The sequence below is a fragment of the Vulpes vulpes genome, chromosome 10 (assembly GCF_048418805.1).
Source record: "Vulpes vulpes isolate BD-2025 chromosome 10, VulVul3, whole genome shotgun sequence".
In the NCBI taxonomy this organism is placed as follows: Eukaryota; Metazoa; Chordata; class Mammalia; order Carnivora; family Canidae; genus Vulpes; species Vulpes vulpes.
The window spans coordinates 35448996-35465752 of NC_132789.1; the positions used below are offsets into that span (position 1 = coordinate 35448996).

The 16757-nt window shown below is 42.2% G+C and overlaps 1 protein-coding gene across 3 annotated transcripts in view; it reads right to left on the reverse strand.

The window, feature by feature from the left end:
- Positions 1-16757, reverse strand: part of ASAH2 (N-acylsphingosine amidohydrolase 2) — a 97518-nt gene that overhangs the window by 23342 nt on the left and 57419 nt on the right. For all 3 annotated transcript variants that reach the window (XM_072723547.1, XM_072723546.1, XM_026014787.2), the window contains 5 exons: positions 14469-14589; positions 12020-12145; positions 8545-8631; positions 6765-6869; positions 6542-6623 (listed from right to left, as the gene is read on the reverse strand). In XM_072723547.1, coding sequence (XP_072579648.1) covers positions 6542-6623; positions 6765-6869; positions 8545-8631; positions 12020-12145; positions 14469-14589 — 521 coding nt within the window. The remainder of the gene's footprint in view (positions 1-6541; positions 6624-6764; positions 6870-8544; positions 8632-12019; positions 12146-14468; positions 14590-16757) is intronic.

The window sequence follows — 16757 nt, forward strand, 5'->3', positions numbered from 1 at the left end:
TAATGGTCATGGAAGAAATTAAAAGAAAATATGAAAATGCTTTCAGATAAATCCAAATGAAGACATCATATACCAAAACTCATGGGATGCAATAAAGGAAGTGCTTAGAGGGAAATGTATTGTTTTAACACCCATATTTAAAAAAAAAAGAAAAGATTAGTGGCATGGTAAAGAAGGGAAAGTAGAAAATATCTGCCTTTGTCACCCCCCAAAAACAACAGTTAGCTACTTGCAAATAAAAATAGTCCTGGGAGGGCTCAATTAAGTCCAATTAAGAACCTATGGAGGGAAAAATGGAATACTCACACAGAAAGGATCACTGGAAGGATTAACGTAGCAGAAACAGCAAGGAACATAGAAGTACAGGTCTTGGTATCAGCCCATGGCAGGTGCCATCACAGTGCCCAATGGCCTGCTCCATGGAGGACTCCAGCAGCCCCTGCCACTCAAGACCCCCTATGACAGACTTACTGTGGTTTTCATAGCAGAGGACCCTGTGGTCTTCACTGGCATAGACCCCAGCAGCCTGTTCCACAGAGGACACCAGCAACTTTTGTGACTAAGGTAACCAGTGGCCGTCACCACTGGTGATGATGGCCCACCCCCCAGGGGATGAGATGCTGCTAGTCCTCACTTATAAGGAGCTGCTAGTGCATCATCCTGGGACCAGGTTTTTCAGCCCCCACCCTAAGTGTGCCCCTGACCCCAGAGCTCCATTTGCTCCATCCACACCCATGTTTCAGAACCTAATGTTGTGGAAGCACTGTGTGTGCCACTGCTCCAGACCCTGGATCTGCAGCTGCTCTGCATGTATCTGAGTCTCAGGCACTAGAGCCACCACCACTGCAGGCTATCCTGGACCCCGGAGCCAATGTCCTCTGCCAGCACATGTGCTCCATTCCCCAGCTCCATGGCTGCTCCACATCTACCAAGAACTCAGGCACAGAATCACTACTGGGAAGCCAGTGCCCTGGACCTTGGTGCTGCCCTTATTCTAAAAGCACCTCTGCTCCAGATCTCAGATCTGTCACTGTTCCACGGGCATTCATGCATCAGCCACCAGTGCCACCACTATGGTGAGGGCACTCAAAAGCCAAACCTAGCACTAAGAGAGCCTCAGGCATGACATTCCCCGCCCCCCCCCCACACACACACAGTGGGGAAGGAGATGAGGATTTCAGCAGCAGCCTAGAGATCCCAAGAATATTGATGGCAGCTACAGACACCCACAGCCTTGGTGTTTGTGGACCCAACAGTCTTCACCAGTGCTGACCTAAACTGACAGAGCTACATGGAGACTGTGCCATTTGACCTGCTCTGGATCTGGAACTGCCACAGCTCACACATCCAATGTCCCTGCACACACCCTTGGGTAAAGGTCTCCCTCCATCTCACAACCAGTCTGCAAAGCCTGAAAGAGGTGACTGCTATATCAAATACACAGACAAAATTCAAGGCTCTAAGAAACAACAAAAATCAAGGCAACATGACACCACCAATGGAACACATAATTTCCAATAAATGATCCCAAAGAAATGGATATCTATGAACAAATAATCCAAAATAATTTTTAAAAAGATTTTATTTATGTATTTGAGAGAGAGAGAGTGCATAAGTGGCAGGAAGGGGCAGAAAGAGGGAGAAGCAGATGCCCCGCTGAGCAGAGAGCCTGATGTGGGGCTTGATCCTGGGACCCCAAGATCATGACCTGAGCCAAAGGCAGACACTTAACCAACTGAGCCACCCAGGTGCCCCTTGAAATACTTTTTTTTTTTTTTAAGAAAGCTCAACAACTACAAGAGAACACAGACAACAAAATCAGGAAAATAACATATGAACAAAATGAGAAGTTCAACAGAGAGATAAAAATCATTGAAAAAATAGAAATTCTGGAGCTGAAGAACACAGTGAATGAAATGACAACACAGTAGAGCACACCAATAGTGGATTTGATCAAGCAGAAGAAATAATCTGTCAATTCAAAGATAAGTCATTTGAAATTATCCAATCAGAGGATGAAAAAATAAAAGAGTGAAGAAAACCTACATATATTATGGAACACAAAATGCTAAAGGGGGTTCTTCAGTAAAATACAAGGATACTAACATAAAAGATATGAAAGTATAAAACTCACTGGGGAAGGTAAGTAGATAACCAAATTAAGAATATTTTAATACTAAATGATACTATATAAAGCACTTCATACTCTAGTATGAAGGTTAAAATACAAAAGTATTAAAAATAACTAAGGCTACAATACTCTGTTAACAGATATACAATATAAAAAGATGCAAATTGTGACATCAAAAACATAAGGTATGGGAAGAGGAGATAAAAGGGTAGCTTTTGTATGCAATCAAAGTTACACGATCAGCTTAAAATAGACATAACTATAAATAGGATGTTTTATGTAAACCTCATAGTAACTAAAAAGCAAATACTTATAGTAGATATGCAAAACATAAAGGAATCAAAACATACTACCACTGAAAACCATCAAATCACAAAGGAAGGGGGGAATAAAGGAATGAAGGAACTACAAAATGGCCAGAAAACAATTAATAAGATGGCATTAGTAAGTACTAACCTTTGAATAATTACTTTAAATGGAAATGGATTAAATTCTCCATACGAAAGGTATAGAGTTATCAAATGGGGGAATAAAGGCCCAATGGATATATATTCCATACAAATGGAAACCAAAAACAAGCGGGAACATACATATATCCAAAAGTGCAACAAGAGAAAAAGCAGGTCATTATATATTTGCAAAGGGGTAAATTCATCAAGATGATATGGCAGTTGTAAATATTTATGCACTCACTATGAGAGCACCTAAATACATAAAACAAAGATGAACAGATATGAAGGGACAAATGAACAATGCAATAATAGTAGGACACATTTTACCCCACTTTCAACAATAGACGGATCATCCTGACAGAAAAATCAATAATGAAGCATTGGACTTGAACCGCACCTTAGACCAAATGAACCCAACAGACATATACAGAACATTTAATCCAACAGCATCAGAATATATATTCTACTCAAGTGCACACAACACTCCCCAGGAGAGATCACATATTAGGTAACAAGTCTTAGCAAATGTAGAAGACTGAAATTATACAGGCTATCTTTTCTGATGAAACTAGAAATTAATAACAGGAGGACCACTGGAAAATTCACCAATATGTGGAGACTAAACAACACACTACTAAGCAACTAGTGCATCAAAGAAGAAATCAAAAGGGAAATCACAAACAAATAAAATTGGAAATACAACATACCTAAACTTATTGGGTGCAGCAAAAGAAGTCCTGAGAGAAAAATTTATAAGGATAAACCCTTACATTAAGAAAAACAGAGGGGCACCTGGGTGGCTCATTGGGTAAGAGTGTGATTCTTGGTTTTGGCTCAGGTTGTGATCTCAGGGTCATGAGATTGAGCCCTGTGTTGGGCTCCATGCTCAGCATGGAGTCTGTTTGAGTTTCTTTCGCTCCCTCTTCCTCTCCTCTTCCCCCCATGCTTGTGTTCTCTCTCTCTCTCTCTTGCTCTCTCTCGCGCGCTTTCTCTCTCTCAAATAAATAAAGACATCTTTTTTAAAAAAAGAAAAGAAAGAAGAAAAATATCAAATAAACAACCTAACTTTATACCCCAAGGAACTAGAAAAAGAAAAACAAACCCAAAGTTAACAGAAGGAAGGAAAGAACAAGAGTCAGGCAGAAATAAATAAAACAGAGACCAGAAAAACAATAGAAAAGATTAATAAAATGAAGTGCTGTTTTTTTAAAAAAGGATAAATTAAATTGACAATAGTCAATAGTCTAGTTAGACTAGAGAAAAAAGAGAGAAGACTCAAAGAAAATGAGAAATGAAAGGCAAGACATTACAACTGCTAGCACAGAAATGCAAAGAATCGTAAGAGACTACCATGAGCAATTTTACAGCACAAAATTGGAAAACCTAGAAGAAACATACAAACTAAATCACAAAGGAAAGGAAAATTTGATGAGACTGATGAGTAAGGAGATTGAACCAATAATCAAAAGTCTCCTCACAAAGAAAGGCCCATGATCTGATGGTTTTACTGGTGAATTCAACCAAACATTAAAGGAAGAGTTAATGTCAATCCTTCTCAAACTTCCCCCAAAAATTGAATAAGAGGGATGATTCCACAACTCATTTTGCAAGGCCAGGGTTACCCTGATACCAAAGCCAGATAAGGACCCTACAAACAAAGAAAATTTTAGGATGATATAACCTGATGAATATGGAAGCAAAAATCCCAAACAAAAATACCAGCAAACTGAATTGAGCAGCAGATTAAAAGGATCATACACCACAATAAGGTGAGAGTTATTCCTGGGTGGTTCAAACTATGCAAATAAATAAATATGACTCACCCCATTAATAGAGTGAAAGATAAAAATCGTATGATCAACTCTATAGATGCAGAAAAAGCATTGACAAAATTGAACATCCTTTCATGATAACTCGGCATACTGGGTATAGAAGAAATGTACATCAGATAAGGTCATAGATAGTATATGACTAACCTTCCACTTAGAACCTAAAAACCAACATTCTCCTTTCAGCTGTTAATGCTGAGATCCACATTTAGTTTTACCAGCTTGTGCTTGGTACAAGCACATATACTAAAGTTTTATCAGCTTTTCCCTGTTTTTAGTTTTGCTTTGGATTTTTGGCTCATGAATTTTATTTCTGTTCGTCAATAAGAAATATAAGAGTAGGTGTTAATAAATTCCAGTTTTATAAGGTCAAGAATCTAAAATTTTAAAACGGACTGGTTAAAAATGCTTTGTATTTGAAAAAGCTACAATCAGACATCTCAAATTCTTCATTGGTGCTTCCTCCCCTTCTCCTTTTAGTATAAGGTTTTTGTAGGGTAAAGAGGGGCCCTGTTTCAGACCCTTTCCACCTTATTGGTAAGATTCTATTCCCTACTGAGGAACACAGAAGGCTGGGCCTGTTTGGGCATGTTCACAGAGATTGGAGGGTCTTCCCAGAGAGTAACATCTCCCCAGCCATGTTCTAGGGAGAGGCCTCTGCCCATTTCTCTGGCAGAAAACATAACAGTTTCTATAAGAAGAGAACAGATTCCCCATCAGTAGGAACGCTGGTGGGTGGTGGAGTCTTCTTGTCTAACTAGTCACTCTTCAACCCCCAATTTAAGAAAAGTCACAGCAAGAGCAATTAGGCAAGAAAAAAAAAAAGCATTGAAATTGGAAAGGAGCAGTAAAATTATCAGATGGAGGAAGACAAACTGCAGGTTCTCACTTAATATGTGGAACCTATAAAAGCCAAAATCATAGAAATGAGAGTAAAATGATGGTTGTCAGGGGTGACGGTTTAGGGAAGACGGGATTTGCACCCTGCTCAAAGGGTTTAGCCATAGAAAGTAATGAAGTACTGATAAATAGTACGACGCAGACGAACCTTGAGAACATGATGTGAAGTGAAAGAAGCCAACATAAAATGCCACATATTTTATGATTCCATCTATAGAAAACATCCAGGATAGGAAAATAGAGATAGAAAGATCAGGGGTTGCTTAGGTCTGGAGGAGATGAGGCCTAGGGATTGTAATAAACTAAAGAGAGCAGGGTTTCTTTTCGAGGTGATGAAAATGCTCCAGAACGGACTGTGGTGGTGGTTGCATTCATCTGTGAATGCACTAAAAACCACTGAATTATACATTTTAAATGGGTACATCATATGGTATGTGAATTATTTCTCAATAAAGCTGTTAAAAATTACTGTTCTGGGAAATTAGACCGCACTGAACGAAGTATTACCAGGAAAGATGAGCCAAATGTCTCAAATTGCAACTGCGTTCATTAATTTGTCAATCAATGTTTCCAAATACACATATTTTTTTTAAAAAAAAAGCAAGAATGAAAGAAGCCAAAACGTTTCCTACAAGTGAGTCTTGTCCATTTTTCTACTTTCTCTATTTTGCAGCCGCGAAATCTCTTGTTATTACAGAGATGATCGGGATAAAAGGATGCACGACCTACAGTAACCAGTTATAAATTTGTGGAAATGCACCCAGAAACAGGACCTGGGAGCTCATGTTGGGGTTCCTGAAGCCTTCCGCCCTGAGGCCTCTGGGCTTCGGTAAAGGCACCAGAGAAAGAGGCATTCATTAGCAGAGAGCACAGCAAACTCACACTGTTAAAGGTACAATGACAATCCCGCTCTGTCCTCCTCTCACCTCTACCCTAACCCCAGGCCCGTTAAAGAGCATCCATCCATAGACCTAAATGCAAAGAGAAGTTGTGTCCAAAAAAAAAAAAAAAAGAGAGAGAGAGAGAGAAGTTGTGTCCTACTCTATTTGAATAAGTGGAAGCTAAGTTCCAGAAGAAACGTACCCCTGGGAAATCTGGCTATCATGTTTGCACCTCAAAAGCCTGTGCACCCCTGGGATCTAAAGATAATAGTAAAAAATAATAAACGTGAAGCTACAGTTAAACCTTCCAGAACCTGCAACCACGAATGTCATCAGACTGCATCTCACCCTGCGTAAAATTGAAGCTCCCAAATCCGTCAATCGTGCCGGCCGCAAAACTGTAACCCAGGGCTGGTTTACACGTTTTTACCTAAAGGGAAGATTTTAAAAACAGCACAAAAATAAGAAGTAAACCGAAACAAGAAACAGAAGCTAAACCTCAAGTAAGTAATGAGGTCAGCCCGGAGCTTTAGCCCTGGTGGCATGATCCACGCGGCTCGGTGACACTTACCGAGTGCGTGGAGTTGAGCCAGACAGTGACATCTGTCATATTCACCCACTGGTGAGCCGCAGCAAGCGGTCCGGTTAACTCCTGGGAGGCAGAGGCATACAGTTCCTGGAAAACCCACAAGGGCTCACGTTAGAAGCGCAGGGGCTGAAGTGAACGGCACCAAGCGTGCCCAATACCTGCTCCTTTGGAAAAGCACCCATTGGCCGAGTTTTGTTTTGTGGCCTGTGCACAAATGGTCACTACCCATGTAGTGGGTACAACTGCCAACCCCAGTTGCATCCCAGATGCCTGGAGGCCCTGAGCCACTGACCTGTGTCCATTGCCCCCCAAACAGCAAATTCTATGATACAGACTATGACACAACAGGCCCCACTTGAGAGACAGTCGAGGAAACTTAAGATTGGGACAAGGTAGGCCAAACAACTGTCATGCCAGAACAAGAGCGTGACCTCATGGACTCTCGTTTGGAAGCTGTGATTCCTCCGGCAGGGCTGGCACCAAAGGGTGGCTGGAAGACCTGCCACTCTCCCACCCACCATCCACCCTTGGAGATTCTTTTTTGTTGTTGTTCCTGTAGGGTGAAGTGATGTTTTTCTCATCTCCTGGAAAATATGAGTCAGTGTGATGGGAAACATGGGCTTGTATTGATCTGTGCCACACGTGGTAGGCCTGCCCTGCCTGACACGGATTGTCACCCCCATCCCCGATTGCACAGCCACGTGGGGGCTCTTGCAATGAGCTGTCAGTAACACCAGCTGCCTCCTGGGTAAAGAGCAAAGTTGGGCCTTCCTGAGAAGAGAATCCAGAGTGGGGGACAAATCCCTATAATTCCCGGGCCCAGGACAGTAACAAAACTTCTGACAGCAAATGGCGTCATGGGTGCACCCCCTCACTAGAATCTGTTAATCCAGAACCATCCACTGATAATACCACACTCATTAAAAGGAATTGCAGCAATTGGGCTGACTGGTGGCTAATGTTTTTAAAGGTCTTTTCATTCTTCCCTGGTTGCTCCTGATGCACTTCAGAACCCTTGGAGCAAAATACGGACAGTCACGTGTGCACACATGCGACAGGCAGGAGCAAGCCAGGGAGACGAAGAGACTGAACTAAGGAAGAGAGGGCAGCCTGACATCATCCTGTGTCTTTTCCATCAGAAATCTGTCCCCAAAGGAGTGGACACAAAACATGGGGGAAAATGGAAGATAATATTTCAGCAGAGGGACACATGTAGAGAACTCGGAGCAACCTCACGGAAGACCAGATCCGCTCCACATCCAAACGTGACTTAAGAAGAAAGAAGAAAATATGAGATGGACGGTTGGGGCACATACTGAATTAGACTAGGAACTAGGTTGCATCCACACTGCAGGCCTGGGGGGCTGTACCACTCGGGTTCACCTCGTCACCGGGGCCAGGCCACTGGTCGGCCCAGGGCCTAAAGAGCTTGGGTCCCTCTGGTGTGACGCAGTGGTAGATCCTTACACCCCGCCTATTGCCCCACGGCCTGAAGCCAGCACTCAGGCTGAAATAACGTTTTCTTGCTCCTTGGTTTACACAAATACCTCCTAGGAGGAGGCAGGTGGGCAGCGGGAGGGGTGTCTGTGTGCTCACGGAAGCAGCCCTCCTAGCGGAGGCGCCAGGCAACCATCTTCCAGGCACCTCATGCAGCGCGGCCTTCGGCTGCCTCCCACCACTGCTGGCTGTGCAACGAGCGCTGTCAGTGGATTTTAAAGAACAACGTTAAAGGAGGTTGAAAGAAGCTGGGCCCGCGGCTGACCTTCGCTCTCTCATAGATGATCCGTCCTATAATCTGTGTGCTGTTGAACATATCCAGTCCGGGTCCCATAGCCATGCACATGCTGGACTGCAACACAGGGAGACATGACCCACTGTTGGTGAATTAAGCAATTGTTTCCAGGAAGGCAAAATTACAAGGGGGTCAAAGCCAACACATCTTTTTAAGCCACATTCTAGAGTGTTTTGTCAGATAATCTCTCTTTTCTATATAAGGATACTGAGGCTCGGGTGGGTTGAACAATGTGTTGGACACTGTACAGGCAGCTAATAATCTGTGCTGAGAACTAAAGCTGAGTCTCCCCATCGGCTGCACATCTTCCTACCTGTCTGTTCTTGCCCATGGCTCATGATTGCCTTAAATTGAAACTCAGTTAAAATTACATTATAACAACTAGATGACCCTCTGGGAAAAATAAGTAAATAAATCTGGCTCTATACTGTCCCTTATTATACCAGAAAAGTTTCAAATTGATCAGATACTTAAAGATCATTGAAAATTTTAAAGTATTACAAGAAAATATGGATGGCTGCCTTCTTACTTCCCTTTTGTCCACCCATATTGACCTGGGTTTTCTCTTATTTGCAGTAAAAAAGCATCCTGTGTATCAAAATGATCACCATTATACACTTTAAAATTATATAATGTTATACATCAATTACATCTCAGTAGAGCTGGGAGGAATAAAGCAAAAAAAAAAACAAAACAAAAACAAATACCTAATGGATACACAATGGAATACAGATGAGATAGGTAGTTTGCAAAAAAGAAGTGTAAATGCCCATTCAACATTAAAATATATTCAATCTCATGAATAATTAAATATAAATTTAAACTACAAACAGCAGACTCTTTGCATGTTATGTTGGCAAAGACTGAAAGGTTAATGAACCAGATGTCAGTGAGGGTTTGAGGAAATTGTCACTCATGGTCTATGGGTGGGGATAGGACTGGTGTGCCCCCCATGGTAGCTGTGCTTCCTCTTTGACAACGAATTCACTTTTAAGAATTTGTCCTAGGGGCACCTGGGTGGCTCAGTTGACTAAATGTCTGGCTCTTGGTTCCAGCTCAGGTCATGACCTCAGGGGTGTGAGATCGAGCCCCATGTCAGGCTCCATGTTTAGCAAAGGGTCTGCTTGAGATTCCCCCCATGCCCTTTCCCAAATAAATCTTAAAAAAAAAAAAGAATTTGTCCTAAGGTAAGACTCATACACACGTGAAAATACGTGACCAGAGCATGTTTATATGACAAAAGGAAGAAAGGAGGGAGGGAAAGAAAGCACTCATTAGTAGGGAATTGGTGAACTAATTTATGGTACTTAAAATTGAAAATGAGGGCATTTGTTTAAATGAGGTTTTCAGGTATATTTACTGGAAACAAGAAAGCAGGTTCTGGAACAGCATTCTAGTATGACCTCATTTATGTACAACTGTACATGCATATAGGTGTCTGGACACAGAAAAAGTTGTCTGGGAGGATGTTCATTCAATTTTTAACAGGTTAGTTGTGGAGTTAGGGGCTGCTTATTTACCTGTTTTGTTTTCTGAACTTTTCAATAGTGTTTGAGGTTTTAACAAGCACATATCTCTTTTTTTTTAATCCAAGCTAGTTTCTAAAGTTAAAAAAAAATCTGTTTAAAGAAGCCACCTTAAAGCAAATGACATGGCACCATTTGCCTGTTTCCCTCTTTCGTCTTAAGTGTATCACGCTTTTGTTCAGGAAGCCTTCTCTTCTGTAACAGTCAATGATTCCATTCCATTCCCAGTTCCAGGTGAGTCTGAGGTGATTGTGGCCATTGCCTAGGCCTTGGTCAGAAATCCCAGTTTAAGTCAACCAACACCTACCATTTCCCCAGCAACTGTTTTGGCCCAGGAATGGGTATGTACCTCAACTGACCCAATTGGACCAAAAAAATCTTTTATTCTGTGGTTAGAAGAGAGGTTTTCTCTCTCCTACCATACAAGGGGGGGCAAAAGGATATAGCTTCTTCAGTACTGACTGCCATCTTGCAAACATGAGGGAAGCCAATCTAACAGATGGAGCAAAGTAGAGTGAAACAGAATTCTGTTGTGGGAGAGGGTGTGATTTTGTTATAATTTTTTATGATTACAAGTATGCTCATTGTGGAAAAAATACAAAAGTGTATAAGTAGAAAAAAACAATAAATAAAATAAACAGAATATAACCCCCTATAGTAATGCCAAACAGAGAACAGGGTTAATAATTCAGTGTGTTTCTCTTTGTCTTTTTACTGTGACACATTTATTTTTAAAACTGTAGTCATAATGAATATGCAATATTAAATCCCAATTTTCTTAATCAACGTTGTGTACTACAAGTGTTTTCCCACATTAAGTATTCCAATACAGCACACTGAGTCGATGCATAATATTCTATTGCAAATAGGTATCATAACTTATTTAAGCATTTCATTGCCAAATTTTGGAATTTAACAAGTAATCTTTAAGTCTAATGTACATTAATTAATAATGTATGAAAATTTTGCCAATGAAGGGTAATGAAGAAAGGCTTTCTAGTGAAAATGGTAATATAAAAATAGAAAAGTATAAATGTTAAAGTCATACTACTCATTGGGTGGAGTTGACTGGCATAGAAGAAATACCCTAGAAATGATGTTTAAATGAAAGCAGTATGTTCTATAAACACAAAGAATAAGAGTCCAGAAACTAGCATCTGCTGCTCATGTCAAAGCTGGGAAAGACCTAAATGCATATGGCAGGGAAGCAGTTAAATAAATGATGGCACAGCCGTTCTTGTTGTCTTTAAAACCTACCACACAGACCTATATACATTCATACAAAGATTTTTAAGAACTAAAAATGGAAACTGGAAAACTTGAATCCCAGACCAAAAAAAAAAAAAACAAAAAACCAACCAATAAATAAGTTACAAAATTTTGTTCATGAATGCTTAGACAGGTAGGTAAGAAGAGGTGTGACAGTAGTAATTCCTGGGAAGGGACTCACTTTTTCCATATCCTGTGAGTTCTTATAGCAAGATTTCTTTTTGTTTGTGATTTTAAAGAAAAGAAGAAAAAAATGTTGACATTGTATTTTTAAAAAATCCCATAGCCAAAAAAAAAAAAATCCCATAGGCTTTACAATCACTGAAAAACATCTCAGGCAGGCAGTTTCTGGTACTAACTTGTGACATCAGAAATGCCAAGGCAAAATGTTTCAGACTGTCCAAGTATGGGGAAGGGTATTTCATCTCTGACATTAACTAATTTTCTCACCCTTTGAAAAACTCAGTGGTCAATCCAATGGGAAACTAGAATTTTACCCAACTGAAATTTAAGGGATGCTTCTGAGAAGAGCAAAAGCTAGCAGTCAGTAGGCCTGTGTACACACAAGAAAAACATAATTATAAGTTAATGGTGAATATTTAAACATAAAATACACCTGAGATGCAAGAACAAAGATTTCATTTACCTACCCCACCAATGGGACAAGAGCTATTGGCATTATCACAAGACTCTCCTGTGTTGACGCAATGTGGGCCAAGAATATTGGGGGATACGTCTCCCAGGTTTGATGAAGCAAAGGCTGCCACATATGGTCCCTGCCAAAAGAAACATCCAAGTGTCTTTTATTCTTTCCTATTTCCCATAATGACTTCCATTAAAAGTGCAAACATTCACTCCACTCTGGTGAACTATTCAAAATCATTTGCAGATAATAAAAGGAGGAGATCTAACATTCTGAGAAAATTTCTGGAAAAAAAATTCACATTGCAGTCCACATACACATTATTACTTGTGATATTCCAATGATCAATAAAACCATTCTGAGTAGGAGAGTTTCAAGCCTGTGCCACAAACAGAAACATTTTGACAAGAAACACAGCATACAGCAACAACAACAAACTATAAAATGCTGACTCATCAACCTGTTCTGTGGGATTGTATCTGGAGCTCAGAGATTTTCCTTGAAAAATAAATATCCTACTGGCTTAAAAAAAATATAGTGAATCCAGATTTTCCTGTGGCAGAAGTGAACCTAAATATAACATCCACTATCCAGGTCTGCCTCCATGTAGCTTTTCTCTTATCCCTTCCACCTGACGTAACAACACGTAATCTTTCTGGGTGGTGCAAGACTTCAACCTCAACCCACTTGATCTACTATTCTACCTTCAATGTCTTCAGTTTTCTTAGGGAGAAGGAGAAGCAGGTATTGGAGATCATGTGTCTCTTTTCATACTAAAAGGATAACTTCTCTCCAAGCGCTTAGCACCCAGTGATCATTAAATGGGAACGTCCTATCTTTTCCCTAAAATGCTGGCTTGTTTGTCAACAAGAGCTAAGAGATCAGACCAAATGTTCATGGGGCTATTGACTTTTGCATCATTATTTACCTTTAGACATTTTTCTAGTCCAGGGCCTGGGGCTCTTATCCTCTTATATTCTTCTGCAGTAAGGCCTTGGACACTAGGGTCAAACAGAGCAGGGTCCTCCCTCATCACTTAACTATCTGCAGTCGCTAATTTATACAAAACCGAGGAGCTTTCTCAAGTACGGGGACTAAGTTCCAACCCTTCGGCTCTAATTCCATCTCTCACCGTGTTTCAAAGTCAAAAAAAAAAAAAAAACAGATCTAGTGGATTAAGATTGTCTCTGACTTTGGCCTTAGTGAAGGAGAGTAAAACAAATGCCTTGAAAGGAAGTTCGCCGTTAACAGGGACATCTGGACCATTAAACAAAACTCATCATCTTGTCCTCATTCAGTTTCTTAACACAATTTGCAAGGTGCTTCATACTTTCATAGCTCTGACAACGAAAGTAAACATCAACACAGTTTATCATATTTCCAAGCTGATCAAAGCTATTACATTGCTGAGTCATAGGGATTTACCCCAAAGATTCAGATGCAATGAAACACCAGGACACCTGCACCCCGATGTTTCTAGCAGCAATGTCCACAATAGCCAAACTGTGGAAGGAGCCTCGGTGTCCACAGAAAGATGATGGATAGAGAAGATGTGGTTTATGTATACAATGGAATATTCCTCAGCCATTAGAAATGACAAATACCCACCATTTGCTTCAACGTGGATGGACCTGGAGGGTATTATGCTGAGTGAAGTAAGTCAATCGGAGAAGGACAAACATTATATGGTCTCATTCATTTGGGGAATATAAATAATAGTGAAAGGGAATATAAGGGAAGGGAGAAGAAATGTGTGGGAAATATCAGAAAGGGAGACAGAACATAAAGACTCCGAACTCTGGGAAACGAACTAGGGGTGGTAGAAGGGGAGGAGGGTGGGGGGTGGGGGTGAATGGGTGACGGGCACTGAGGGAGGGCACTTGACGGGATGAGCACTGGGTGTTATTCTGTATGTTGGTAAATTGAACACCAATAAAAAGTAAATTTATTATAAAAAAAAGCTATTACATATTGCAGAACTCTTGAACTTGTCCCTCCTTATCCAACTAATTGTAAATTTATGAAGCTATCAATAGAAGTAGTACTTGACACAGTTAGTCATTCTCAATTTTTCTTTCCCTATCAGGGAGGATGGAGAATTCTTTTTATCCAAGCCTATTAATATGTGACATACATGATGACACTTTACGCTGAAGATTCAAATCAGCTCTTATGAACATTGCATGAATGATGATACTCAGTGAATTAAGAAGATACTTCTAAGGGTCCCTAGGTAATTCAGTTGGTTAGGCATCTGCCTTTGGCTCAGGTCATGATCCCAGCGTCCTGGGAGCGAGCCTCACATCTGCTTCTCCCTCTGTACCTCTCCTCACTCATGCTCATGCACGCTCTCTTTCTCTCTCTCTTAAATAAATAGATAGATAGATAGATAGATAGATAGATAGATAGATAGATAGATTCTAAAAGATGATGCTTTCAATGACACAAATTCTCACCTCTCCAGGTAGATATTCTTTGTTTTTCTCTTGCTCAAAAAGGTAAGCTGCATAGCCCATGTTGTCACTATTGACGAGGTGATTGCTGTTGTTCATGCTGACTGGGTGAACGGCAAACCAGCTGCAAAGGGACAAGAAGCCCTCAGTTAATGAAGAGAACCAGATAATGGGGCCAAAAACAGTGACAGGGAGCTTACTTTTTCTCCAGCAGGAAAAAAATTTCTTTTTAGTGATAGGCTTTCCACATTTAGTTTCTTTCATTGTTGATGAGCTTAAATGACTAATTAACATACTCAAAAAGTCTAATCACTGACTAAAATTAAAAATACAAAACTCTATTTTTATAAATGTTTCATCGTCATCATCAATCATCATAAGCTTATAATAAGAGTGAACACTGGTCGGTGACCAGATGAGACAATCTAGCTAAAGCATCCACACAAGCACAGGCTTGGTTTTTCTAAAGACAGACACACATAATAACATTAAAATCGATCCTATCTAATTCAGTAGATACTTCTCGAGAATCTGCTGTGTGCTGAGCACTGAATAAACTGCAGCTGATGCTCAGAACCTTGCAGAAGACAAAGACGCAAACAAACAGCTTTAATATAATGTGGCAAATGTTATAAGGAAATAGGCATAAAGTGTTTGGGGCCCACAGATGACTAGCAATTAATTCTTATGGGTGTCCCAGGGAAAAGACACAACAGAGTGAGTGCACAGAGGTGTGAACGAGGCTGTTATGCATGATTGATGCAGCCTCGTGCATAGTAATACCCTGTTTAGTGTAGAGCTACACAGTCTACAAAGGAACGTCTCATCTGTTACCTTACTTGAACTTCACAACACCCTGAGAGCCAGACAGTTATTCCCTCCAATCTGCAGAGTGTCTCAGAGAAGCAAAACGGAAGCCCGTTTGTCATCAAGGATGAAGACTCAAGTTCAGGGTCTCGCGACACCTTGTCCTGTGGCCTTTGTAGGATCAAACCTCCATACAGGCGAGAAAGATACTCACACAACAGTGGGCCATCAAGCAAATTCACTAGAATACGTGCTCAAGGAAAGAGAGATGCTAATTCATAAAGTTTCAGGCCAATTCAGGATTTGTAAAAAAATAAATCAATAGGGCACCCCGGGCGGTTCAGGGGTTTAGCGCCGCCTTCAGCCCAGGGCCTGATCCTGGAGACCCGGGATCGAGCCCCACGTCGGGCTCCCTGCATGGAGCCGGCTTCTCCCTCTGCCTGTGTCTCTGCCTCTCTCTCTCTTTCTGTGCCTCTCATGAATAAATAAATAAAATAATAAATAAATAAATAAATAAATAAATAAATAAATAAATAAATAAATCTTTTGTGGATTGATTCCTGGCTAAAAACCTTTTAAACCTTTCGGCTTGGGGGGAGGGGCCAGATGGCGGCAGAGCAGGGTCCCCAAGTCACCTGTCCCCACCAAATTACCTAGATAACCTTCAAATCATCCTGAAAATCTACGAATTCGGCCTGAGATTTAAAGAGAGACCATCTGGAACGCTACAGTGAGAAGAGTTCGCGCTTCTATCAAGGTAGGAAGACGGGGAAAAAGAAATAAAGGAACAAAAGGCCTCCAAGGGGGAGGGGCCCCGAGGAGCCGGGCTGAGGCCGGGGCGAGTGTCCCCAGGACAGGAGAGCCCCGTCCCGGAGGAGCAGGAGCTGCACCAACCTTCCCCGCGGAAAGGGGCCCGCAGGGAGTTAGAGAAGGACCCAGGAGGGCGGGGATGCCCTCGGGCTCCCGGGGACACTAACAGGCACCTGCGCCCCGGGGAGAGTGCGCCGAGCTCCCTAAGGGCTGCAGCGCTCGGCGGGACCCGGAGCAGCTCGGAGGGGCTCGGGCTGCGGCTCCGCGGAGGGGGCTGCGGGGCTCCGGGAACAGCTCAGCGGCGGCTCGGGCGGAGGAAGAAGCTCCGCGGAGGGGGCGGCGCGGCTCCGGGAACAGCTCGGAGGGGCTCGGGCGGCGGCTCCGCGGAGGGGGCTGCGGGGCGGGAGCGAATGCAACAGCGCAGGCCCCGGAGCACAGGGCGCCGGTACACAGCCCAGGATCCGGCCTCCCCCGGGACAGGCAGAGGCCGGGAGGGCCCAGGACAGCGAGGACGCTCCTGCCCCAGCTGAGCAGATCAGCGGCCCCGCCCGGGAGCCCCCAGGCCCTGCAGACGGAGAGCCCCGGAGCTACTGCAGGAGCTGACTCCAGGGTCCCAGAGCTGCCCCCGCCACTGTGGCTTCCTCCCGGGGAATCACGGGGTGAACAACCCCCACT